The 25,500-nt window shown below is 52.9% G+C and overlaps 2 protein-coding genes across 18 annotated transcripts in view; one reads left to right on the top strand and one right to left on the bottom strand.

Moving 5' to 3' along the window:
- LDLRAD2 (low density lipoprotein receptor class A domain containing 2) lies at positions 1-6,162 on the top strand. The gene is made up of 6 exons (XM_061601945.1): positions 1-10; positions 3,081-3,371; positions 3,865-4,047; positions 4,413-4,562; positions 5,658-5,792; positions 5,875-6,162. Exons 1-6 carry the CDS (start codon positions 1-3, stop codon positions 6,096-6,098), a joined length of 993 nt encoding a protein of 330 aa, XP_061457929.1. The 3' UTR covers positions 6,099-6,162.
- A 1,210-nt stretch (positions 6,163-7,372) lies between these two features.
- Positions 7,373-25,500, bottom strand: part of HSPG2 (heparan sulfate proteoglycan 2) — a 118,007-nt gene continuing 99,879 nt past the window's right edge. For 12 of the 17 annotated variants that reach the window (XM_061601682.1, XM_061601689.1, XM_061601688.1 and 9 more), the window contains 27 exons: positions 24,712-24,891; positions 24,346-24,606; positions 23,901-24,078; positions 23,353-23,450; positions 22,555-22,821; positions 22,351-22,463; positions 21,982-22,129; positions 20,963-21,079; positions 20,674-20,691; positions 19,869-19,953; positions 19,237-19,381; positions 17,880-17,979; positions 17,120-17,229; positions 16,826-16,934; positions 15,774-15,872; positions 15,467-15,688; positions 14,857-15,101; positions 14,382-14,553; positions 13,893-14,015; positions 13,629-13,685; positions 12,932-13,007; positions 12,522-12,600; positions 11,764-11,805; positions 11,268-11,338; positions 11,092-11,175; positions 10,574-10,677; positions 7,373-9,441 (listed from right to left, as the gene is read on the bottom strand). In XM_061601682.1, coding sequence (XP_061457666.1) covers positions 9,269-9,441; positions 10,574-10,677; positions 11,092-11,175; positions 11,268-11,338; positions 11,764-11,805; positions 12,522-12,600; positions 12,932-13,007; positions 13,629-13,685; positions 13,893-14,015; positions 14,382-14,553; positions 14,857-15,101; positions 15,467-15,688; positions 15,774-15,872; positions 16,826-16,934; positions 17,120-17,229; positions 17,880-17,979; positions 19,237-19,381; positions 19,869-19,953; positions 20,674-20,691; positions 20,963-21,079; positions 21,982-22,129; positions 22,351-22,463; positions 22,555-22,821; positions 23,353-23,450; positions 23,901-24,078; positions 24,346-24,606; positions 24,712-24,891 — 3,476 coding nt within the window. In that variant the 3' untranslated portion in view covers positions 7,373-9,268. The remainder of the gene's footprint in view (positions 9,442-10,573; positions 10,678-11,091; positions 11,176-11,267; positions 11,339-11,763; positions 11,806-12,521; positions 12,601-12,931; positions 13,008-13,628; positions 13,686-13,892; positions 14,016-14,381; positions 14,554-14,856; positions 15,102-15,466; positions 15,689-15,773; positions 15,873-16,825; positions 16,935-17,119; positions 17,230-17,879; positions 17,980-19,236; positions 19,382-19,868; positions 19,954-20,673; positions 20,692-20,962; positions 21,080-21,981; positions 22,130-22,350; positions 22,464-22,554; positions 22,822-23,352; positions 23,451-23,900; positions 24,079-24,345; positions 24,607-24,711; positions 24,892-25,500) is intronic. The other 5 variants (XM_061601684.1, XM_061601697.1, XM_061601700.1 and 2 more) reach the window with 3 other exon arrangements.

The following is a 25,500-nucleotide window of genomic DNA, read 5'->3' as shown; positions in this document are numbered from 1 at the left end:
ATGCAGACAGGTAGGGTGAAGCTTTTAGAGAGTTCCTCAGTTTCCCTGTGGGGCTGTTAGGGAATCTGCGCTCAAGGCTTGGATTGACACTGGCCCCTAAAGCCAAATTTCTGCCAGATGGGAGGTGATGGGACCTGGAGTTAAAAGGCCTGCAGGAATGGTTGGTGTAGCTTCCAGGTATCCTAAGGGTCTTTACCTGCCTTTTCTTTCACCTTGCTGATTTTACAGAGTGGCAGACAACATAACTTGGATTGTGGATGCTGAACCAAAAAATTGCCCCAAAGTGCTGTGATTATTGCCTCAGGAGAGATGCTCATAGAATCATAGGAATTGATCTTGGAGGTCATCTACCAATGCCCTGCTACATGCAGGATCTGCAACACAGGGTGCAATCACAGCATCCTTGACAGATGATCATCCAGCCTCAGCTTTAAGAGGAAGGGCCATAACTCAGTGTTGTCCCAATGTTAAATAGCTCCAGTGAAGAAAGGGCTGCCACCAGCTCCTCAGGCAGCCTGCCCCACTGTTGGACTGCTCTTACTCACTAGCAGCTGGTGGCTCCATGTGAGTGGGGCAATGGAATCTGCTCTGGGTTTTAGTCTGAACTTTCAAGGAGCTATCAAGGTGCTTCAGCAGCCATCTTCCTCATGACAGCTTTTCAGACATTTGAAGACCTGTCCTTGGCAGCCTGTGCTAAGAGAGCCACAAAGACTCTTTTGTGGTTTGTGTTAAAAACTATCTTTTAAAATGAGCTTGGAGGACGCAACATCTAAGAAAAGGAATGTGGATCTGTGTTTAGGAGCTGCAGAGGCTGTTATTTCGAGCAGGGCAGGTAGGGAGAAAGCTAAAAAGGGTGCATTTACAGTCAGTAACAAATAATTTAGTCACAATAGGTAGCAAGCGTAGCTCCTTTAAACACAAGATGCTCTGCAGGAAAGAAGCTAAAGACTGCCTTTTGATGAATCAAGGTTCCACCATATCAATTTCCTCTCTCGCTTTTCTTTGCTTTTTGTTGTGTAGATCTGGGCTGTACCTTGCTCCATAGTACAGCACCCACACTCCTTTTCTTTTTAGCTTTTGTTTTAAGAAAAAGCAGGGAGGCAGGAAACAAACCAGGAGAGTGTGAAAGGGAGGGGTTAGCTAAAGAGAGGAAGACTTGTGGGAAGAAATAACAGCCGATGGAAATGTTAACATGGGCACTACATTGCAAGTTGGAAACCAGGTCTGGAAAGAACTATTCTCTGAAGCATTTTAACTTAAATTGATTTAATTTTAAAAATGTTATTGTATTGATTTTAGACTGTATTATTTTGTATTATATTGTGTCATTTATTGTATTGCCATGTTCACCGCCCAGAGAGCTATTGCTAGTCGGGCGGTATAAAAGTCTAATAAATAATAATAAATAATAAAGACTGGGTGGCATTAACAGACAAATGGACATGTTTCTAACCACTCAGTTGCAAGGTCCCTACGCTATGCCAACATAGCAGCTACCTCAAATGCTGTAACTTTGAAGCTGATAAACACCCATCTCCGGAGGCTCTTCTCCGAATCTGTCAATTTTGAGCTAATAATTTGGATTGAATTGGATATTCTGAGATCCTGCTACGAAATTATAGAGCCAGTGTGGTGTAATGGTTAAGATGCTGGACTACGACATGGGAGACCAGGGTTCGAATCCCCACATAGCCATGAAGCTCACTAGGTGACCTTGGGCCAGTCACTGCCTCTGAGCCTCATGAAAACCCTATTCATAGGGTCGCCATAAGTCAGAATCAACTTGAAGGCGATACGTTTACATTTACATGCTAAGAAATTAAGAGGTTTGGCATTATTCATTCACTGAGAAGCCAGAATGCGCTGGTGACAAAATGCTCAAATTTTCCAGACGTGACAGGCAGAGGTGGGGAGAGACGACCTCTGGTATATAGCTTTGCATTGTTCACTTTAGGATGTGTGTAAATGAGGAGGAGAAGGAGGCCAGAATTCACAAATTTAAGGTGCTGCTGTTTATTGTTTCGTGTTAATGGTGAAAAGGAGTGAAATTAACGAGTGCCTGGTATTTGAAGCACTAGTTGAAGCTGTTTCAGATTAAAAAACAAAAGGCCCTTGTAGTACCTTAAAGACGAAGAGATTTATTGTGACATAAACATTTGTGGATTGGAGAAGTGGTCTTTAGTCCACAAAAGTTTATGCCGCAATAAATCTCTTACCATCTTCAAATAGCCATAAGACTGTGCTGCTTTTTGGTGCCACCGACAGTGAAAACGCTACCCCCCTGGATGTCATTCAGGGTTATACAGGCATCCCAGGTAGTCTTTGGATCACTGATGAGCCCATGGCAACATGCTGGGCTGGCAGTGTAATTAATAAAGTAAATAATTTCAGCAGTGTGAGTCACAGCACATACATTTGTAGAAGGATTTTTTTGTCTCTGGCCCACTGATAAATGCTTGGTTGACTTGGTGGTCTCTTTTCAAATATAAACAAGCTGATACAAGCCAAGTGACAGAAAAATTAGGCTGAACTCACTTACTTGTCCAAGAAACCTCCAGCAACTTAATTTAAAAACAAAGCCTGTAACAAACATTGAACATTGTCAGCATGTTAATTGCAAACATCATATAGTTAACAAAAACTGTCATTGAGGATAGTTCTATGACAGTTAGTGCTAAATAAAACCTCAATTTTCAGAGGCAGTATACCTTACAGCATTAGATGCTGGGGACAAAACACAGAAAAAGGTGAAGAGGCTGTCACATCATGTCCTGCTTGTGAGCTTCCTTGAGTCATCTGTTATCAGAAGCAGAATCTTGAATGAGATGGGCCCACCTTGGTTTGAGCCAGTAAGGCAGATTACCTGCTTTGTTAATCAAACTTTTGCTATGGTTCATGAGGCCCATTAAGAGCCAGACCAGCTCTGAGGGGTTCTGCGACCCATAAAAACTTGTCATGACATGAGGCAAGGGCATCTCCAAGCAAAAGCAGAGTCTTAAAGGGAAGTGGGCTGGGGCATGCAGGTCTGATTCCTTGTGTCTTGCTTGATGACTCAGTCTCTGGTCTCTCTTCTCCAACAGTGAGTGTGGTTGATTTTTGTGGCCAGACCCTCCACGGGGACGGGATGGTGTTAACTTCCCACCGAGACTCACGGCGTTACTACTTTGTAGTAGCTGGGACTGACTGCCCGCTTACCATGCAGGCCGCGTCCCTCCAAGACAAGGTCCAGTTCCAGTTCCGCTTCTTCCTGGTGTACAGCATGGTGCGTTTGCCTTCCAGCATGCCAGCCAGCAATGCCAGCAAGGACCACCACACCCTGGGCTCCCTCCAGTCCAGAAGGGAGCAGGAGACCATTGACCCTTGCACTGCAGGTAGGGACGGGGAGGGAGTTCAATTCAGTTCACATTTAAAGGCAAGCTTCCTAATTAACACTTTCCAAAACAGTACAAGAACTGAATCACAGCCATCCTTCAAAATTGCAATTCTCTGGATTTTGTGATGCAGTTCTCTAACCAAACAATGTTTACAAAAATGCATATACTGGGAGAAAGTGTGCATAAAAACGGATATATTAGTGAAAATAACAAACAAAAATGCGTATTATGGAAAATTGCTTGCAAAAATGTGTAAGGTGTGGCTTTGAAGTTGGGATTCCTGCATTCAGCAGAGGGTTGGACGGGATGGCCTTATAGGACCCTTCCATGATCCTAGTCAAAACTGCATACAGAAATGTGTTTATTAGGAGAAATTTGCACTAAAAAGCTGACAGATTTTCATGAATAATGTGGAGAACTGAAATTAAGATTGGAAAAATGAGGAACTGAAAGAACCAGACCTGACAGATCCGTCCATTCCTAATGGCAGGCTCCTATGTGCAGTTCTATGATGGTAAAAACCACACTGCCAAGCCCCTGGGAACCCCACTGTGTGGGAGGAACATCCCTAGGCCCATCCTTTCTACTGGTAACTTCCTGACCTTACGGCTTGTGACCCGCGGCCAGCAACCTCGTGTGGACTTTGTGGGTGATTTCACCTCCCTCCGAACTGGTAAGGTGGGAAGCAGCTTCATCAGCCGGGTTCAGGCTGGGCTGGCAGTGGTGGCTGGTGCCCACTGGGACTGGTAGGGTGGAAGGCAGGGAGCCAGCAGGTGGAGCCAGCAGGTGGAGCCAGATACAATGACAGGTGGAGCCACCTCATTCTAGTCTTGGCCCAAATCTCCCTCCCTTTTGAGTTCGACAAGGGCAACACTGAAACTAAAGAGGAGGAGGGAGCTGATGGCCAGGGCCACCCTCTGGAGTTGATGTAAATAAAAAGGTGGGCAGATGGCAGAGCATTTGCCCTAATGGACCAGCTTCCCTTGTAAGCTGGACATGCTGCTCTGACATCATTACAACAGCCTTTTGTCCTTGCAGGCTTGGATGCTTCAACTTGCAGCATGGAGTCCTATTTCCCCTGTCGCAATGGCAAGTGCATCCCTCTTAGCTTAGTCTGTGATGGCAGCAATGTGGACAACTGCGGGGATGGCACAGACCAGGCTGCTCAGCCCCCAGCCTGGTGCAAAGGTTGGTGTGTCTATAGGAGGAAAGAGGGAAGGGCATGGGGATCAGGGGAGGGCCCTTCCTTGGTCATCACTTTAAAACTAAAAATGAGAAAGTGGGGCTGAATGGCTGAGTAAGAACCTGCAACCTCCGCAGCTGTGAGAGCCGTGCGGAGGTATCTGAACAGAGGCAAAGGAGCCACCTGTTAAGAGATGCTAGAAGCATCCTGCATTGGGCAGGAGGCTGGTCTAGGGTGATGATGGTGGTGGTGATTTATTTGATTTCTTACCCGCCCTCCATCCTAAGATCCCAGGGTGGGTCACAGCAATTTAAAATACAACATATGATTCTATGAGTAACAGTTTAAAACAAATTACAATCACACAAATAGGGTGGCTTTAAAGATATACATCTCACATGTCAAAGACCAGCGTAGAGAGGAGCATCTACAATAAAGGTACCAGATGCGGCTCTGTGGGGAAGGGAATTCCATAGCTTAGGCGCTGCCCCAGAGAATGCCCTCTCCTAGGCCAGCAACACCATCCTGAACTTCTGAGGGCAGTGGAACTATGAAGGACCCCCTCTGCTGATCTCTCTGCTGAGAGAATCTGTAGGGAAGGAGGTGGTCTTTAGATCTTGGGGGCCTAAGTAGTTTAGGGTTTTAAACACTAGGACAAGCAGCTTAAATTAATCTCCAAAACAAACTGGCAAATCAATGCAGCTGTTTTAAAACAGGAGTTGTACAAGATTTAAATGGAAAACAACCAGTAATTTGGTCACTGCATTTTGAACAATTGAAGATTCTGAGTAATCTTCAAGGGAAGCCCCACGTAGAGCGCATTACAATAATCAGTAATGACCTCCAAGATCCCTTGCAATTCTGTGATTCCATCTGTGGGTTGCTGAGGAAGTAGCTGGCTGGAGGCGCAAGGGAGAAGGGCAGTGGGAACTTGGGAGCGAGACTGTGCGGAAATACTAGCCCCTGGGGGGGGTGCAGCAGCCCCAATGGTTGTTGGGAAAGGGAGGTGGGTGCGTTGTCTGCTTTGGTTGTTCCATGGGCCGACCAGGCAGCAGCATACAGGCTGTTGTATTTGACTCTTGCTCCTTTTCCAACCCCAGGCTCAACCACGCCCCCGCCACCCCTGAATGCTGAGGCCTCTTCTGTAGTTAATGTCCTTCCAAGTCAGGTGACCTGTGCAGGACCCCAGGAGAGCCAGCTCCTGCCCCCAGGCACTGCCCCCTGGGACAAAACAGGTACTGTACCTGGAGTAACTAGATGGCAGGGAATGTGGTTGGCTCAAATGTTCTGCCACTCACTGGTCATCTTCTTCTGCAGACAAACGCAAACCTCTCCTTGTCTCGCTGGCCGCCATCTTAGGTGTAGCCTTGCTGTTCTGGTGCTGCTGGAACCCAGGCTGGTTCGTTTGGAGAGTCGGCGCCTGCAGGTACCTGCCTGGCTGCAATTCTGTCTGTGCTGCCTGTCACCTCTGCACACGCAGTTGCGCCCACCGGGAGCCCCCCAAGGTGACTCCACATGGAAGCGCTGAGCCACCCGTGTGACTTGCATTTCCTCTGTGATGGGCATGTGTGTGTGTGTCATTGGCCAGTTTCAGAGAGTGGGTCAGAAGGGGTGTGGGTGGCGGAGGCGTGATGGGGCTATGCAGACAGATGCCCAGCAGAGCTGCATCCTGGCTGATCTCCCAGTGATACAAGATGCCAGGAGACGCTGCTTCTTTCCCTCAGTGTCATCATTTCTAAATTCACTCAGCCTCCACTGCAAAGCCACGAGACACTTGGGTCACATCTACACCATACGTTTAAAGCACTCTTTTACCACTCTTAATAGTCATGGTCCAAAAGGGTTGGCAGCCCCTGCTCTAGGTGTTGCTGGACTACAACTCCCACCATTATCCCCGCCATTGGTCATGCTATATGCAGCTGCTGGGAGTTGGGGAGTCCAACATCTGGAGGGCTACACATTCTTCATCTCTGAACTAGACTGTCACTTGCCTTTACTGCTCCTACTACCTCCCTCATAAATCCATCACTTGCCTTTACTGCCTGCCCTCGACCTCCATCACAACTCTTCCTTCTTTTGATGCACAGGTGGGAAGCCTGTGCCCTCCATCCCACCATCACCCCTGGCTGCACTGGCTGAGGCCGATGGGAGTTGGGAGCCCAAGAACATCTAGAGGGGCCCACAGGTTCCCCCATCCTTGGCTTATAGTGTCGTTCCAATCTGGGCACCTGGTTCCAGGGACAACATCACGGACAACATACAGGGAATGTTACACTTCAAAATTTGGGTATTTAAATCGCAGGACAATCCTTTATCTGTGGGTTGCAAATAGAACCCTCCTGGACAATGACAGCGGAAGGGGCCTAGCGCAGAATCTTCCTTCCCAACATCCTGATAATTGAAGGCAGAACACGTTGGGAAAAGCAAATGACTGGAGCGCAGGGGATTTTTATTTCTTTAGGAACGGAGGTGCCTTACACCGAGCCAGGCCATTGCTCCACCTAGCTCAGTATTGTCTGCAATGACTGTCAGCATCTCTCCGGCGTGTCTCTCCCAGGCCGACCTGGAGATTCTGCTGTGGATTGAACATGCCAGGCAGATGCTCTGCCACTGAGCTGCAGCCCTTCCCCGCAGGCCCTTCTGGGCGTGCAGCCGATTTGCCACTCGTGACCAGTATGAAAGTCAGCACAGAGATCAGTATTGCATTTCCCCCGCTAGCCTTTCCCACGTCTTCCTGCTCTCATTTCGCCTTGGGCCAAGCTGTTGAAAAGCTGCCTCAGCTGCTCAGAAAGGGAGCCACCGACTCAACAAGCACTTGGGGTTCAGCACCATTTATTTAAGAAAGAAAGAGCAAATGGGGGGGCAAGGCAGGGAAGCAAAGGCAGGAACAAGTTCTGGAGCATCATGAGCACTGCAGTGCCTCCCAGGCAGTACAATTCTGGTTCTAGAAGAAAGTGGGAAGGCACAGGAGTCACAGACACTGGCCACAAAGGCTCACCCAGGCCAAACCGAAGCCAGCCACACAATTAAGGAATGTGGAAGCCCAGCTGGAGTGGAATCCTAGGAGGCCAGAAGCTCAGGCCCCCATTGTCGGCTTGGCGGTAGCAGCATCACTGGCTGTAGGGGCAACACGGGGCGACTGGGAGAAGGCCATAGAATCCCACTTTCCCCAGCTGTGATCAGTTCCTTCTGCCTCTTTTTGGCACCTGCTGAAGAACTGCCTTCCTTCAGACGCTGGATGGGAACTCCTGCACTCCGGCTCCCGTGGCACAGAAGGCAGGTCGGAGCTGCTGTGTGGGGAGGGATGGAGGGGCAAGCCCATTTGCAGCAGCTCCCCTTCTAAGCAGACACTACCACACACTGTTCCCACACCCATCCATGAAAAGGAGCAGACTGATCCTCTGAAATGCTGATGAGGGAGACACATGTGCGCACTTGCCAGGCAGTGGGGGGGGGGGGATAAGGCTCCAACCGGAGTGTGGGTCCAGCTGCCTCTCCTTACCTAGCCCTGCCAGACCCTGGGACCAGGAGTGGTTGGCTGGCTACAACTAGGCTGCAAAAGAGGGAGGGGATCCATTAGAGGCCCCATCCTTGCAAAGGCACCAAAAGGCTTGGGAGCAGCGAGGCCCATCTCTGCCTTGTGGCTCTTCAGGCACTTTTGGGGCCTCCTTGGTGGGGGGCCCTCCTGCTCTCAGTCCCAGCCGGAGCGCACAGGGCAACGCCAAATGCAGGCTTGTGGCTTTTACCTGCATCAGGCAGCGCTTGGCGCTCGCTGTGTCAAGGAACGGGGGGGCATGGAGGTATAAAGGGCGGAGGGGAGGACACTCAGAACCAGCCCAGCCTAGCCCTAATCTCAGAGTCCAGATAAGGGGGGGGGTTTAAACCCAACACCACATAATCTCACGTGGGGCAAGGATGGGTCATCGCTAGAAAACACAGGAAGCTCAGACTTCATCTAGCTGAGAAGCCTCGCTGCAGCTGGGGTCAAGGGCAAGAGACCTCCCACACACCCCACTCCTATTAACCCTAACCTGGCTAGAATGGTGGATGCTGGGAAGGAGTGGGGGCCCTTCCTCCTTCCCCCCAGCAGAAGAATCCCTTCCCCCCTGCAAGTGGGAGGGGGCAGTGGTGGTGGTGGTATCTGGTCACAACTTGCCTGGCCCAGCCCAGCAGCTGAAGCAGAGAAGCCATGGGGTCACCTCACCCACCCCTTGGCCTCAAATATGCATCTTCACCCTTCATGGCGCAAGGCGAGAGACTGCAGTCAACACCCCCCCCACCCCCGCCTGGCATGTGCATCCAAAGTACTCTTCCTCTCTTCCGGCATTCCTGGAAGAACTCTTGGGCACAGCACCCATCCCAAGTCCCTCTCCCATGGATGCAGCTGTCCAGTTGTTAAGTGTCTGCTCTGCCGTCACTCTCTGTCCTTCTTTGCGAGGGCTGGGAAAGGCTTGGGGGGGCAGGGCAGGGCAGGGCAGGCCATAAGTGGCCCCATTGGTCTGTCACACACACACACAAAACCCCTTCACAAACCAACTCCCTCCCAGTCCTCCCCCGCTTTTTTGGTAGCAGCAAAGCACCGTGTGTGTGTGTGTGTTTCTTTAAAAAATTATTAATAATAATAACAATAAAATAACAATAATAGATGTCTCTCAATTGGCCTGATGGGCAAAATAAATCACAAGGAGTGTGTTTAAGAGGCGGGCCTGGCCTATGAGGTGCACTCCTGGATGTTGAGGCCTGCCTCTGAGTGGTGGTGCAGGTCAATTGGCTGCTGGGGCTGCTGGCCGGGCCTGTCGTTGATAAGCACCACGTTTTTGATGCACCCTGTAATTCCTGAGATGTACTTTCCTGCCGTCAGGGTGTTGATGTTGGGTGCTCCTCCTGTGGAGAGAAGGGAGAGCAGCCCTCAGTTAGCTGGTGTGTCATTTAAGGGGAGATGCCCTCCCCCCCCTTCCCCTTGTCACCAGAAGGACTGAGGAGCCCAGCGGAGAGCAAGGGTTTGCTTTTCGCCATAATCTCTGATGCAGACTCCCTCCCTTGGGCCATGCTATTCAATTGCACAGGATCCTTCAGAGAATTGCAGCCTTTTAGGTCCTCGTAAGGCTATCCATTTATTCACATCCCAGACCCCCAAGTCACTTGCTACTGTTGCTGTCATGTCTAACAAGGGGGTGTGCTTTATCCTGAGCCAGACCATTGGTCCATCCAGACCAGTATTGTCTACACTGACTGGCAGGGGCTCTCCCAGCCCTGCCTGGAGATGCTGCCATTGGGGATTGAACCCGGGACCTTCTGCATGTGAAGCAGTTGCTCAACCCCTGAGCTACAGCCCTTCCCCAACCTTCCTTTGCTGAGAGGTTGCATCATGCTTTTAGAGACTCCCCACTGTCTTCCAGCCTTCCCCATTTCATGTCTAAAACAAAACAAATGCACTCCTCCTTAGATTTTGTTTCTATTTTTTCTTAAGGAAAATATAGACGCAAATGGAAAAATGAATTAAAATCCTTTCCTCGTGTTTCTCCTGGTTTCTTCATAGGAGGAACTCCTGAAACCAGCAAGAGGAATACACAGTGCTGTTTAGCAAACGGATGCATCCTCCAGGGAACGTTCTGTAGGGAGGGGGGGAATCTGGGAATGCTCCGAAAGTGACAAGACGTTGACACTGTCCAATTTGAAGCTTAAAGTAATGGAAAGGTTAAGAGGATGGGGGTCCTCTGGGCAGCCTTCTGAAATGTAGCAGGACTGCTGCCACAGGGCTGTAGTACAACACCTGTACATTCTGTGTCATTTGGATGGAAAAAACCAAAAGCTGCAAGCTTCGGAAGACAAGCTGGATTTCTATTGTAATCAATGTTGAAATGAAACATTAAGAAATAAAAAACAGATGAAGCAGTAATGAAAGAAAAATTGAGATAAGGGCTGTCAGAAACTAAATGTAACATGTTGTTCCCCCCAAAATACATGCATCCAAGCCCTTAAAGCAGTTCAGCTCTCTTGAGACAAAAGTACTTACCTATATAAATGCGACCTTTGGTGTTCACCATGACGTTCCTGCCGGGAGATTCTCCAGTTATCATCTCATCGCCATCCACTTGAAGGAAGCCTCTTTTCCCTTCCCTGGAGAAGGAACAGGAGAGCGTGTCAGAAAGACCACAATGGTTTTGAGTGTGGCTGGACTAGTAAGAACGATCATGGATAAGGAGCTGCGTGGTGTTCGCATGTGCCACCTCATGCCCACAGGAACAGAATTGGAGATCAAATCAAAGCACTTTATTACGGTCATAGACCAGCAAGGAATTGGAGATCTGGCCAGAGGACAATTTCAACAGGGAAATATGAGAGGGCTGGACCCAGTTGGGTGAAAGGATCCCCCACCCCCAGTAGCACAGAAGTTGCTTTTTGGCCTGTCTTGTTTAACTACAGCACTGGGTCTAGGGCCTGTGCCTTTCTCCAGCCCATAACTTGTGGGCTTGCTGCACTACGGACAGCCAAAGCGTATCTCCCCATCCTTGCTCCCACAGCTGCCCTCACCGGATAGCTGTCACTCTGTGCCACTCGCCATCATCGACTGGGTCCTCAGACAGGATGTTCGCCTCCCCACTTCCTAGCTGGTAACTGCAGAAGACACATGGTCAGTATCAGAGGACCAGCTGCTCCACGGCCCCAATGCGCTGTGGCCAATTCATTCGGGTCTAATGCAGTCTCACCTGAACACCAGGTGCCCATCCTTCAGACCAAGGCTGAGGAAGTCCTTTGCTTTCCCGCTTTCTCCTTCCTCCTGTGACAAAGACCAAAACATTGTCTGTTCTGCCTGCTCCATTCCTTAGGAGGTGGTGTCACCATGACATTGGTGGATCCTCCCATAGGGAGAGAGAGGCATCCCTGGAGCCCATGGATACTTGTCCGATCAGAAAGGTTAGCAGAGAGCCTGGTCTGAAGGCTTTGGAACAGATGGCTCATCTTCTGATTGGCTTTTCTATCACTCACCTGTCTGCTGGTTGGCGAGACAATCTGAGCAATGCTGGAGCCTTACTTGGAGCTTCTTGAGGCCCCTCTAGCAGCGCAGCAGTGAGCTCTTCCAGACACTCACACAGACTTGTACTTGGGTTAGCCAGTCCCCCATGCTCCATTCCCTCTGCTCCCTCTCATGCATTTTAGCATTTTCTTCACAGTACCACAAAATCAAGTCAAGTCAGTAAATACCTCTTTAGCAACATGCTGCTCAAGGCCTGCCTCCCTGGTTGCCTGAGAAAAGAGAGAGAGAGAAGCACAAGGCACGCAAGTGAGGCGCAAAGCATCATGCGTAGCAGCAAGGGCACAAGCTGCCTGGAGATGGGGAAATCGGCCTCAGCAATGGTTGTGCAACAGGCGTGTGCAAGACATGCCGAGTCCTCTGGTGCTGGGCGAAAGCAGCCTCAAACATGCATCATTTGAAGGTATGCACAGGGAACAGCAGGGACCCCGCCCTTCTGCAGAGTTCTGGAGCAACCCACATGCGGTCATGCAACAGACTGAGCCTGCTGCACCTTTTCACCTGGCTGTTATACAGTCACCCTCCTTCCCAGCTCTGCAGACTGAACCCCCCTCTGCCACGTTGCAGAACAAGCCGCGGCTGTGCCTGCAGCAGCTGAAGAGCACCCCCTTAAATCCTGCTGACCGTCACAGTGCCAAGAGATCCAGATGGCACTGCTCGTGAGACTTGGCACAAACAGTTCCACTTTTTTCTTTTTTAATTCGGTGGCACTACAGCAAAGAGACCTCAGAAACACTTTCAAGACTGCTGGCATTTTTATTCCCCTGCTCAGTTTTGCCTGAAGCCCTGGAGAGCCACTGCCCCCTGTGTAGTGGACAATACTGAGCTAGATGGACCAATGGCCTGGCTCAGCCTAAGGTAGCTTCCTATGACTCCTCTGGCTGCGCTTCATGCTTCAAGGGTAGCTCGGGCTGCTTCATTCACTCACCACGCCCTGCCAGAGGAGAAGCCCACTTTGGGAGTTGGTGCGCACTTCCAGCTCAATGGTCTCCGGTGCATCAGGGGAGCTGCAACAACAAAAGACCAAGGGGTGGGACTCTCCCTGCATACCCCCATTGTGTGCCAAAGGGGAAGGAGGAAGCAGGCTCTTTCAGCATGAAGCACTTACAGCATAACTACCACACATTCACAGGCTCACAGCTGGAGAAGTTCCACTTGTCTTTAGGTTCACACAGTGCAGCGGCCTTGCAGCCCCCCCTCCCTTAAACTCCTGTTGCGTTGGCCCCGTCCTCCAGAGGAACTGGCAATTGGCAGCTTGCCTAGCGCTGCTAGTGCCACTCAGCATGGGCACAGTGTGTGGGGAGTGCCAACAGGCATGGCATCGGTGGCAACTCTCACCTCCTGGGGAAACCGTGGTGTGGAAGGGCCACATAGCCACCATCGTGGAAGTAGGCGCCGTACTGGCCAGGGGCATCTGGTACATGGGGGAAAAAAGAATTGGTCTACGTTGGTGTCTTGGCACCTACTGCTGTGACGTCAGCACCCTACTCTTGTGGCCACAGCCTGAGGGAGTGGTGGCTGGTGCCCACTGGGAGTGAAGGGGAGGAATGCTGGGAGTCCAAACGGTAGGCACAGCCAAAGCCAATGGCAGGCAGAGCTTCCTCCTCCTCCTCCTCCTCCCTGCTGAGTTCTGCAAGGGTAACACTGAGCCTAAGGAAGAGGAAGCTGACAGGCCATGCTGCCGCCCTCCGGGCTGGTTGTAAACAAGAAGGCAGGCAGGAGGGGACTGGGTGAGGGCACAGTGAGGCTGATGGGGCAGTGACCCATTTGCCCCAATGGACCACCCCCCACTGGGAGATAGGGGGACTAGTGGCTTGGAGAAGCTGCACTGGTTTCAGGGTGGGTGGGTTAGCAAATGGTTTTGGATATCAATGCAGCTCTGCCCTAAGAGAGGGGTGCCAGATAACATTGCGATCCAAGCAGGCCCTACTCACAGAGATGCCTTCTCTGCCCTCCACTAGAAGTGTAGGGTTGCAAGGCAGCATCTCCACCCCAGAACAGGATGCAGATGGAGACAAGAGGTAGACAGACGTACCATTTCCCCCGCTGCCCTCGTGAGTCCACTCGGCACTCGACTGGTGCTGTGATGCATCTGTGTAGCAAAGAAACGGGCACTTGCTTTATGTACTGCACCCCATAGGAGACCACTCTGTTCCTGAAAACAGGTTTGGCGGGGGCAGGATGATTCTGCCCAACAGTGGGGCAGAGAGAGGCCCTTCTGCACATGCCCAACTTAGGGGAGACTGCCCTATGGGGCTACCAGTCCATGTTCTGGGCAGCCATAATCCTTGGGACTTACCATGTTCGCAGTATAATCCCAGGAAGCCCGGGGGGCACATGCATGCTGTGTCTTTACACGTGCCCCCATTGAGGCAGGGATGCTGGAGCTGGCAGTGGACTTCAGACACCTCGCAATGCTCCCCTGGAGAGAGAGAGAGAGAGAGAGAGAGAGAGAGAGAGAGGGATTGACAGAAATACACTGCCGTGAACATGCAGGGGGTAGGCACTACAAGCCACAGCGGAGAGAAGAGGCATGGAAAGGGAGATCTGGGCAGGGGTGAAGCAATTTGTATATTTGTTTTTATTGTTTTTAATTGCTGTAAACCGCCCAGAGAGCTTCAGCTATGGGGCGGTATATAAATGTAATAAATAAACAAATAAATAAAGGGGTGCCGGCCACGCAGATGTAAGTGCGAAAAGCTCCAAAACGGGAGGAATAAAAGCCACTGGGATTTCTGTTGGCCATGATGAGTCCCCACGACCCCTGCTTCACCTGTGGCACTCTCACCTTTGTAGCCGTCCAGACACAAGCACTGGAATTCATACTCGCCAGTCAGCAGGCACTTGCCGCCATGCTGGCAGGGCCTGCGGTCACAAGGGGAGCTGTCAAAACACTGCGAGATGCCGCGGCTCTCCAGGAAGCTGTATGAAATGTCCACCTTCTTCCCATTGATTGAAACCTGGAGGGAGAGGATGCAAACGGCCTCCCAGTCGCATCTCGTTTTGGGGGACCTGGCACTCGCCCCAGCAGCCAACCCCCTTTGTGTTCCAAGGAGGGGAATGCCGACTGTCCCCCCCAGAGGAGAGGGGGAGCTCAGGGAAATCTCAGCCCTGGGCCTTTTGATCCCCAGCCCTGCTCCGTTCCCAGAGACAGGAGGCCCAAGCCTAATTCTTTTGAACTCAAGAGTCCACAGCCCCCAGCGTCTCCCTGCTGTGATCCACCAGCAGCTCTTCTCCCCTTGCCATTGCACCATGTGGCTCACCTCCCCGATGCATCCGTAGAAGTGACTAGAGATGTTGACAGCTGCTGGCAGTTTGATGATGTCGTCCACACCACCCAGGTACATGGAAGTGCGGAGATTTAGACCCTGGCTTTTCCCAGGCGAGGACCTCTTGATGGGCCGCTCATCGTTCACCTGCAAAGTGCCGTCTTTGTTCAGGCGCTCTGCTGTGATTTTGTGCCACTGTTCCAGCTCTAGGGGCTTTGTGCTCTGAAGGATGGCTGTGCCTAAAAGAGGGATGGGTTGAGGCGGGGAAAAGTCTGCCTGTGGCAATTGTATGCCATGAGCTATTTGAAATGTCTCCAGAGTTACCATGTTAAGAACGTGTAAGGAAGGTCCATCTAGCCCAGCCCGCTCTGGTCACAGTAGCCAACCAGGTGCCCCAGTGGGAGGCCCGCAAGCAGGATAGTGCAACTTCACCTCTTGCCCCACTTGCAATACCTGGCAGCTGGCATTCAAAGGCATACCGCCTCCCGACACAGGAGGTTCTCCATAGCCAGCATGGCTAGTAGCCACTGATAGCCTTTTCCTCCTCCATGAATTGTGTGTGTACGTGGGGGTGCTCGTCCGTGATGGAGAGCAGATCCCTTACCTGATCCCAGCTCATAGCGGAACTCCAAGTGCCCGTGGACCATGTTGAGTGAGACAAAGTCTGCCACGGGGGAACCGTCGCCCCCACTGAAGAGGATGAGGCCATCAGGGGACAGTGGCTTGATTTCAATGTCCACACGCAGCTCGTAGTGGATGTTGGTGATGGGTGGGTAAGAAATGAAGGCATCGCCCCCGTGAAAGTAGGGTGTGGTCACGGTGACGCCTGCAACAAAGAGGTGGGGGTGGGGGGTGAGCTGGGACTTGCAGCATTGCCTTGCCCATTGGGCCGGCGTGCCCCCCGTACTCACCTTCCATACACTTCTCTCCGTATTTCCCCAGGAGGCAGCGGCAAGTATAGCCTTGCCCAGTGGGTCTGTTAATACAGGTGGCATCCGGACCACAGGCCTCTGTGAGGACAGTAAGAGTTAGCTGGCAAGGCTCTGCGTGGCACAGGGCTGTGTGTCAGGGCTCCCTCCCCCCCCTTTGTAAATTGTGCCGGAAAGGGGCCTGGCGCAAATCCATGGGACCAACCTTTAGAACATCAGAAGAGCCTGGCTGCTGGCTCAGGCCGAAGGGGCCTTAGTCCAGCATCCTGTTCTCAGAGAGACCAACCAGATGCCCCAGTGGGAAGCCCCCAAGCAGGACCTGAGTGCGGCAGCAGTGGCACTCTCCCTTCTGAGGGAGAAGTCAAGCTCAGACTGCTGTGGAAAAGCAGGATGGTCACAAGAAGGCAGGAAGCTGCCTCATACTGAGTCAGGCCTACTGGCCCATGTAGCTCAGTATTGTCCACACTGACTGGCAGGGGCTCTCCAGGGTTTCAGACAGGAAGTCTCTCCCAGCCCCACCTGGAGATGCTGCCAGGGACTGAACCAGAGACCTTCTGCATGCAAAGCAAGACACTCTACCCCGGAGCTACAGCTTTTTGCTAGCTCAGTGTACCTCTAGCCCAGCATAGCCTCTATTTGACTGGCAGCAGGTCTCCTGGGCAGAGAGAGGCCTTTTTTTTTACTTTTGCTTAATTTTAAACTGGAGATGCCAGGGATTCATTCTACATTCAGAGCACGCAGTCCGCCACTGAGCTGGAGGCCCTACGGCTTGTATACTTCAAACCAGTCTCACATGCCCTCCTGCCAATCAGAAGCATCTTGGCCCAACTCTGGGAATGACTGTTAGTTTTGCAGTTTTCCAGACGCTCCCTTCTCTGGTGGCTCAGCAGGGCACAGCGCCTAGCCCCAGCTACTCTGAACCAGAGTGATGCACTCTCTGATCCCTGCTCCGTGACGCACCACACTTGAGGCAGAACAGAAAAAGCAGCACCCTGCAAATGCCAAGAAATGGGAGGGAGGCGACAGTGCCTTACCTGGGTGACAGCGCAAGGCCTGGGGGTGTTCACAGTTGCTCCCGGCAAATCCCTGCGGGCACTCACACACGTAGCTGCTACTCTCCGAGTCCCTGCAGACACCTCCGTTCTGGCAAGGAGGGAGAAGAGAAGGGAAGGCAAGTGCCGTTAAGGCCAGTTGCCCCAATTGCCCTACGTGCAACCAGGGCCTCCGCTAAGGGGACTTCCTACAGGAAAAGCAGTGATGAACAAGGCTGTGGGTACTATTTCGGCTTCCCTCTATGGAGCTTTGATGCCACACCTACAGGGAGCTACCTGGCACGGCCGGTCCTGGCACGTGGGGCAGTTTGAGACGCCGTGAGCTTGCAGGTCAAGATCTTTGAAGATCACCTCCTTTCCTTGAATGATCAGCTGCCGGACGCATCCTGAAGGGTGGGGGGAAAGAGCAATGAGAGGGGAAGTTGTGGGAGAGATTAACGGGGTCGGCTGTGTCGGGAGCAACAGGGAGGAATTAACTGGGGGGTGAAAAGAGGAAGAGGTACCCATGAAGCAGTGGTGAGGTCTCTGTGAGGCAGCTGCATACCTGGAGCACATACCCCCACATGTGCAAATGGCAGAGCCAATAGTGGTGCTGTGGTCAGTGTGTCAGGGTGGCACTGGGAAGGCCCAGGGGTGTACATCCCCCTTGGCTATGAAGCTCATTGGGCGAGGCCTTGGGCTAGTCACTCTCCACCTAACCTACCTTGCAGGGATGTTCTTTGGATGAAATCGGGGCGGATGGGAAACCATGCACGTCACCTTGAACTCTTTCGAGGGGTAACAATGCCAGGAACATAATGCCCCCCTCAGTGGTTCAGAGAGTGCCCTTTATAACACTGCCTCTATCTGTTACTTAGAGTAACAAGTTCTGGAAAAAACTAATGCACATTTTTTCCTGGTGAAGGGGAAGGCCAGCCACTCCTCAAAAGTGCTGGCAATTTGGGATGGGTGGAGCAGCTTTCTTTAGGATGCCCACCCCACCCCACCCCCTGCAGCCAGCCACGTGGCACCACACTGGCCATCCTGTAACTCTCACCAATGAAGCCACTGCTGAGGCCTGTTTTTGCAACAGCTGCATAGTTGGGATACCCGCCCAGGTACAGCCCCTCGTTGAGGTCCAGACCTTGGAATTTGCCCTGGAGAGACATGGAACAGCAAATGTAAAACTTGCAGGGATGGGTGCCCACAGGCAACTCTAGTTTGCAGGGGTGGGGGCTTCACCATTTTGGCCCGCTCACTGTCACACTCACAATACATAACAAAATTAATCTATGGAACTCACTGCCACAGCATGTGGCTTAGATGGCCTTAAATGGGAGTTAGACAAACTCCTGGAGGAGGAGAGGTCTATTAGTTATTAGAGGTAAATGGAACTTCCAAGTCTAGAGGCAGTATACCAGACACCGGAGGGGGGGGGAGAGAACAACATGTCTTGCTTGTGGGCTTTCCAAGAGGCATCTGGCTAGCCACTTTCGAGAACAGGATGGTAGACTGCAAGGGCCTTTGGTCTGGCCTAGCAGAAGTCTCGTGTTCTGAGTATCAGACATTCAATGGAGAATATGAACAACTGACAGCTTAATGCAGGAGCAGGGAACCTGTGGCACTCCAGATGTTGTTGGGACTCCCATTGCCCCTGTCCATTGGGGCTCACTGGCTGGGCCTGATGGGAACAGGAGTCCAACAACATCCGGAGGGCCCCACAAACTCTGCCTTAACCAAACCTCCATGCTTGGAGGCAGTCTACCTGAGAACACCGGATGCTGGGGAGGAACCGTGGGAGGCAGTGGTTGCATTCACACCCTGCTTGAAGGCTCCCCAAAGGCATCTGATTGGTCACTGTGGGAAATGGGATGCTGGACTCTGACCCAGCAGGGCTCTTCTGATGCTCTTTATCAGCTGTGTTTTGTGCAAGCTGGGGCCTCCCTCTTAGCTCAGTGCCCGTGATAGAGTCATAGAGAGCTGCCAGATATAGAGTTGGACCAGTCTGTCCATCAAGCTCAGTACAGTCTGCACTGACTGACAGTGGCTCTTCAGGGTTTTAGGCAAGAGTTTTTCTCAGCCCCATCTGGAGATGCTGCTGGGGATTGAACCTGGGACATTCTGCATGCAAAGCAGATGCTCTGCCACTCAGCAACAGTCCTTGCAGGAGGGGCCATAGGAGACTCGGGCCACTGTGGCTGAAGACCACCCCTTGGAGTGGGAGTGCTGAGGACACACTTCAGTTGACAACCCAACAGTGCCTAAGAGCCCATCGAAGCCTCCATATTTGTCCCAGCTCTGCTGAGGACTGTGGAGCCTTTGCCACTTTCACCAGCTGCACGATGGAGATTTCCTGCAGGTGGTCCCTGGGGGAGCAGATCCCCTTCCCCCTTCCCTTTGAGCCCACCACTCACCTGGGATGTACCGTTCACAGGGGTGTGATTGTCCAAAACAAGGGAGCCCTGCGTGAGGTTGCGGTACAGCCGGATGGTATGGAACTCGCCGAGCTTGATGAGCGAAGGGTGGCGGATGGTGGCCATGCCAGACCCGGCGTCGAACCTGTAATTCCAGATAGCTCAGAAGGGCAACGGCGCCACGATGGCCGCTCCCTCTCACCCTGTGAGCATCGGGCACATCGCTTCACAAAACTCCTTGCCCAAGTTGCAGCTACACACTCACCGCATCAGCGTCAGAGGCCCTCATACATAATTGGGTTCATGGGCAGGAAATGATAAATAGGCTCTAAAATTAATGCCTCACATAAAAAAGGGGGCGCTTAAATAGACAAGGCAACGTGAGCCACAGAGCTTCATCCTGCAGTTGGCAAACTGCAGTTTTGCATCCCATGCATCCAAAGGCTCTCCGAGGTCATCTCTGTGCCAGCGGGCACAGAGGGACAGCGAGGAAGAGACTCTTCAAAGGCCAGCATCTATCTACTGGCCGGACAGCCCCCAGGAGCCACAAGAGGGGCTGCTTAGGCCAAGCTATCAGGTGCTTCCTGGTGCACACCCTTTGGCACGCCCCCTTCCATGTCACAGCATCTCACCTGAGCTCCGGCCGGCCCCCCACCAGTCCAAAGGACACGAAGTCGGTGCCTGTATTCTTCTTCTGGCCATTGTACACCAGCATCCCTGCCAAAGGCACAGAGCAGGGAGACGTGAGTGGCCACTGCTACGTGTGGGCTGCTCAACCCATAACCGCAGCATCGGGAATTGTGCAGCTGAGCTACCGTTTCACATCCTGGGGAAGAGGACCTGGCTGAGGTCCCAACTCCATGCAAGGCTCAGAACTGAGAGCGGAGGATCACTCTGCCCGTTTTTAGGACCCACATGGGTGGCTTATTAATGTGTGAGCCACAGAAACTAGCGCCTGCTGCCTCACCAGAACATGACTCTTAGAGAGTCCAAAGACGTGTCAGTGCCACACTGCGTTTGCTGCCCAAACCTACAGCTAGGCGGGTCTGGCCCCACAGTGCAATGAAAGGATCCCAGGATCCACCCGCGCTTCTTGTTCCTGGGATGAAACACAACGCCACTTCCTGGGAAGGTGGACGTGCCACCCCTTGGACAGGAAGCTGACTGAGTGGAGGGTTAGGCATGGCCCCAAAGATGCAGCCCGGCTAGTAAGGAGTTAGGCGGATGGTGGGGTGGGTGAACGGGGAGGCTCTTGCGCCCTGGCTGAACACACGGCAACTTCCCAATAAACTGGTTAGTTTGCCAAAGAGCTGCATGTGGCGGGCACACGTCTCACAACACACAAACACACACAAGGCTCTGTTGCTGGAGGGGTTAGGAGAGGCGCCTAGGACTGGCTGGGGAAAGAAGCAGCAGCCCAGCACAGATGCGACTTACCTGAGTAAAGCATGAGAGCTGGACAGGTGGGGAAGGGAAGGCAGAGAGAGAGAGAGAGAGAGAGATGGAGGGAAAGGTAAAAGGAAGGCAAGGCAAGTGGGAAAACAGAGTGTTGAGTGAGAGATACCTAGGAAGGAAAGTGCTCGGGCCTCCGTCAGCAACGAGGAAGGTGGGTTGTTGTACCCGAGAAAAATCTATAGACTCGTGTGGGGAGCTCTGGACTCCCTATTTGGGGGGGAACAGTCATGCTCCCAGGGGCTTCTCCTGTTGGCCCAGCCCCTCCTCTTACCATCAGGCACGTCAGGCCGGAAGGTGATCTCTATCGCAAACGTCTTGTAGGCGTCTTTCATGGTTGGCAGGACAAGGTAAGACTGAGGATTCTGGGTAAAATATGGCACCACCCGCTCTGCAATCAAGAGGAAGGGCAGAGGCAGGGAATGAGGACCTGGGCAACTGCTGGGATTCCCAACTTCCGTATCCTTTTCTCTGAGGAAGGCCTGGCTACGCATTAGTCTCTGAGCGGCCTCCCCCCTCAGTTTAGCCTCAGGACTCCCACTCCTGGCCCGCAAACGAGACTCAGCCAGGGGTGTCTGTGACAGATGAACATGTGAGGTCAAGACTAAGTCAGATCACTGGCCTGCCTTGCCCAGTGTTGTCATCTCTGACTGGCAGCTGCTCTTCATGGTGTCTCGGGCAAAGACAGTACTTTCTCAGCCCAGCTATTCATGATCTTTTGAATGGGAGGCATTAAAGGTTGAAGTTGGGCCTTTCAGAGGTTCCATCAGGATTCAAAGCAGCAAACACCCCCAGGGCAGTGAACAGGAAGGAATGGCCCCAGTGCCACCCCAGCTATGGCAGCCACTTGTTAAAGACTCAGTCTCCACAACCAGTACACACCTGCATATCTATTCCCACAAGGGGAAGGAGGAGGAGGAGGAAGAGGAAGAAATGAGCCTCCAACCTCAAATCTGGAGATCCCGAAAGGACGACGTTTCCAACCCCACAGGCCTGTGGTGAACAGCAGCCCCCTTGATGATTTACCTGTCCACTCTCTTGACTACTCCCCAGTGGAATTGGGGGTGGGGAAGAATTAGTGCAGCACATTATATGTGGGGCTGCCTTTGAAGACTGTCCAGAAACTACAGTTAGTGCAGAATGCAGCAGCCAGATGGCTGACTGGAGCAAGGCGATCTGAACATAGAACACTCCTGCTATAAGTTGCTTTGGGACATTCTTTGTGGGTGAAAAGTGGTGAATTAACAACAACAACACTGAATCGGGGAAAAGAAGCCGACTTGGCGCCCTCACCTCGCACTTTGAGCATGGAGAAAGCCGTCACCTTCCCTTGCCGGTTGGACGCTGTACAGACGTAAATGCCGGTGTCTTCTGGGCGGGCGGAAGGGATGGTCAGAATGTTGCTCTCCATGCGGACATCCTTCGGGAGGTCTCCTTCCAGCTGGAACACAGAGTGGCCCAGGACCCTTAGCAGGCTCTTCCTGCAGACAGCCCACCCTGCAAGCCGACCCAGCAAGCAACACTTCACAGTTTGTCTACCCATGCTGATTGGTGGGTTGCTGTGGGCGCAACCCCACTGCTTGCCTCAGAGGCTGTCCCTGTTCTTCAGCTACCTCCCCACAAGCCCTCCCATGACTGCCTTCTGGGAGGAAGGCACAGCACCTTGGTCCAGGTGATATCCGGCACGGGGAACCCGGAGGCCAAACAAGGAAAGACCACCACGGACCCCACAGAGACCTCTTTCACTTCTGGCTGGGCTGCAATGTGGGGCACAGCTATAGGGGAGAGAAAACACAGACTTGTTAAATTGGTGGAGGATGAAGAGAGACAGAGAGAGAGTGGGTCCCTCGCCTGGCAGGTACTTACACTGGACATGCAGGATGACCTGGGACTGAACCGTGCCAACGTCGTTGGTGGCCGTGCAGCGGTACTGCCCGGCATCCATCTGCTCCACCCGCTCGATCTTCACCATGCTGCCGCTCACCAGCACTCCTGGGCGCAGCCGCCCGCCCACCTTGCTCCAGGTGACGTGGGGCTTGGGGTCCCCGAAGGCCAGGCACTCAAACTCCACGGCATTGCCCACCAGCACTGTCTGCACTGAGGTCCGGATGTTGATCATCACCTTGGGCAGCGCTGAGGGGAGGGAGGGAGAGGTAATGGGGAGCTTCGGGTTTGGTGGGCAAGAGACTGGCCCTCATCCGGGCATGAGGATTTCAACTAAGGGGAGGTTGCTGGGGGGAATTCTGTTGTGCAGTTGCAGGCGCTGATCAAGTGCAGAATTCCTTTCCTTCTTTTCCCCTCCCCTGGAGATATGGCAGAGTACGGCCCTCTGGCCTTTCATGGTCAGGGCAGATACTGGGTGAACAGTGGGTGAGTTTATCCCAAGAGCAAGCTCTCCAGCCTTCTGGAGGGAATTCTACGGTTTACTTTTAATGGATTGTGGCTTTAGCGCAGTTCAGAAGGCTGAGACCAAGAGCACAGAGAATGAGCAGAACGCATGTCAGGCAGAGCCACATGGGTACTGAGATTCCAGCCAGGACAGCTTTTCCTCTGCCCTACTGGCTGGCTGCTGTGCCCCTCCCCTGCCCCCTGCTGCTGCTCTCCCTGTGGCCATGGAGAACCACCGCTTCCAAGGGAGTCGAGAGCCAGCCCACTCCCACTTACCCTGGACAGTCAGCCTGGCACTTTCCTGGGCCTGGCCGGAGGGGCTGCTGACCCGGCAGGAGTAAACACCCTGGCACCCCCGGTCCAATTTCTCGATCCTGGAGGGAAGCAGCAAAAGGAAGACTCCATGAATCATGCCCAGTGCATCCTGCCCTAGGAGCAATTCAAAACACAGTGCCCCACTCTGACCTACACCTGCTGCCCTGCATGCCTGGTCTGAAAGCCCCTCCCTTTGCAAAGAGACAGCCTTGGAGTATAGGTCCAGCACAGCCTCCCCCAACCTGGTGCCCTCCAGAGATTTTGGACAACTCCTCCCATCAGGCACAGCATCATACAGCTGCGCTGACTGGGACTGGTGGCAGCTGTCATCCAAAACATCTGGAAGGCACCAGGTTGGGGCAAGTCCACATGGTGCAAATCAAAGATCCCCTTCTGGGCGCCATATATGCCCCAGCAATTCCCCACCCCCTGCTCTTTCTGCACTTCCCTCTGTCCTGTTCCCCCTCCACCCTCCCTGCTACCTCGCTCTGCAGGCTCCTAACCCTTACCGAAGCACTCCATTGCTGATGCTGTGGTGGGGAGGCAGCTCCCCATCCTCTTTGAACCACTCAATCCGTGCCCGGGGCTCTCCAGAAACGACGGAGCACACAAACTCCACTGTGCCACCCACAGCCTTCGTGACACTCGATGGGGTGACCTGGATGGACAGAGGTCCTCCAGGTCGACCTGTGAGGGGACGGAGAAGAGGATGAAGCTCCCTACTCTTGAGGGCCCACCAGAGAGGCCTTGATCCGGGCTCCTTCTCTGCACAAAGAAAGATCTAGCAGGGCCTTTTCCATGATGGCACTGCAACCATGGAATCAGTGTCTCCAAGCCACTGCTTGACTGAAGTGCCCAGCTGGCTGAACGTGAGGCTACTTCCCCCCCAGCTCCCCTCAGAAGCCTTTGCCCTTTGCTCACTGCTACACAGCTAACCTTTTCATGCAGCCTCACCTTGCACTCGGACCTGGGCGAGAGCCTCTGCAGAGCCCACCCTGTTGCTGACATGGCAGCGATACGTGCCCGAATCATGGGGCGCGGCAGGGCTGATCTGCAAGACTCTCTCACGCACCACGGCATGTCTGGGAAGGCTGCCGTTGACCTTGGTCCACTCGTAGCGCAGAGGCGGTGTGCCGTGGGCCAGGCACTGCAGCTGCACCAGCTCACCAGCTTGCACTGATACCGTATCTGGAAGGATGGTGGCGTACGGTGGTGCTGGGGAGGGAGACGGAGAGAAGGACTTGGTTTCCAGACACCTCACCATCTGGGCTGCCCTCCACTGGGCACGCTCCAGAATGCCCTGACCTCAACCCCCTTTACCTTCGACATCCAGCATGATGAAGGCCTCGGTGAAGCCGGCAGAGTTGGTGGCATTGCAGATGTATTGCCCAGAGTCCTGCTGGGCCGCCCGGGGGATGATGAGGGTGTCGTTGACAATCTGATGCTGCCAGGGCAAGGGGGCCCTCAGCTTGGACCAGCGGATGGCAGGAGCAGGGTCACCTGGGAAGGAAGAGGCAATGGGTTTGGCCAGACTAGCCTGGATGGAAAAGCCCAGCGCCAGGGACTCTGAATGATCTTCACCCCTAAATGCAGAATGTGGCTGGAAGTAGAGAGAGAGCGCAGGCTACCCATCTGCACTGTACATTTAAAGCAGTATTATACCACTTTATAAACATCGTTGACTTCCCCCCAAAAATCCCGGGAACTGTAGTTTGTTAAGGGTGCTGAGAGCTAACTTAGGAGACCCTTATTCCCCTCACAGAGCTATAATTCCCAGAGTGGTTTAACAATCAGTCCCTCTTTCCAGGGAGGAATCGCAGCTCTGTGAGGGGAATAGGGGCTCTCCTAACAATCCTCAGCATCCTTAATTCCCAGGATTCGTTGGGGGAAGCCATGACTGTTTAAAGTGGTAGCACAGAGCTTTAAATGCATGGTGCAGACGCAGCCCAAGTTAAGCAGCACTCTGTTCTTGAGAGCGATGATTTGGAGCCCTGCGTCTGCCCCCCATTCCATCGCCCATGGTTCAGCCCCACCTCTTGTCCATAACTGTGTGGTCACCATCCCTTACATCGAACGCAGCCCTCTAGGCACCTGGATTGCTGCTCCACG

This window comes from Rhineura floridana, chromosome 18 (genome assembly GCF_030035675.1).
Source record: "Rhineura floridana isolate rRhiFlo1 chromosome 18, rRhiFlo1.hap2, whole genome shotgun sequence".
Lineage (NCBI taxonomy): Eukaryota > Metazoa > Chordata > Lepidosauria > Squamata > Rhineuridae > Rhineura > Rhineura floridana.
Note: the sequence above shows the minus strand (reverse complement) of the source record. Positions and strands in the feature narration are given on the sequence as shown.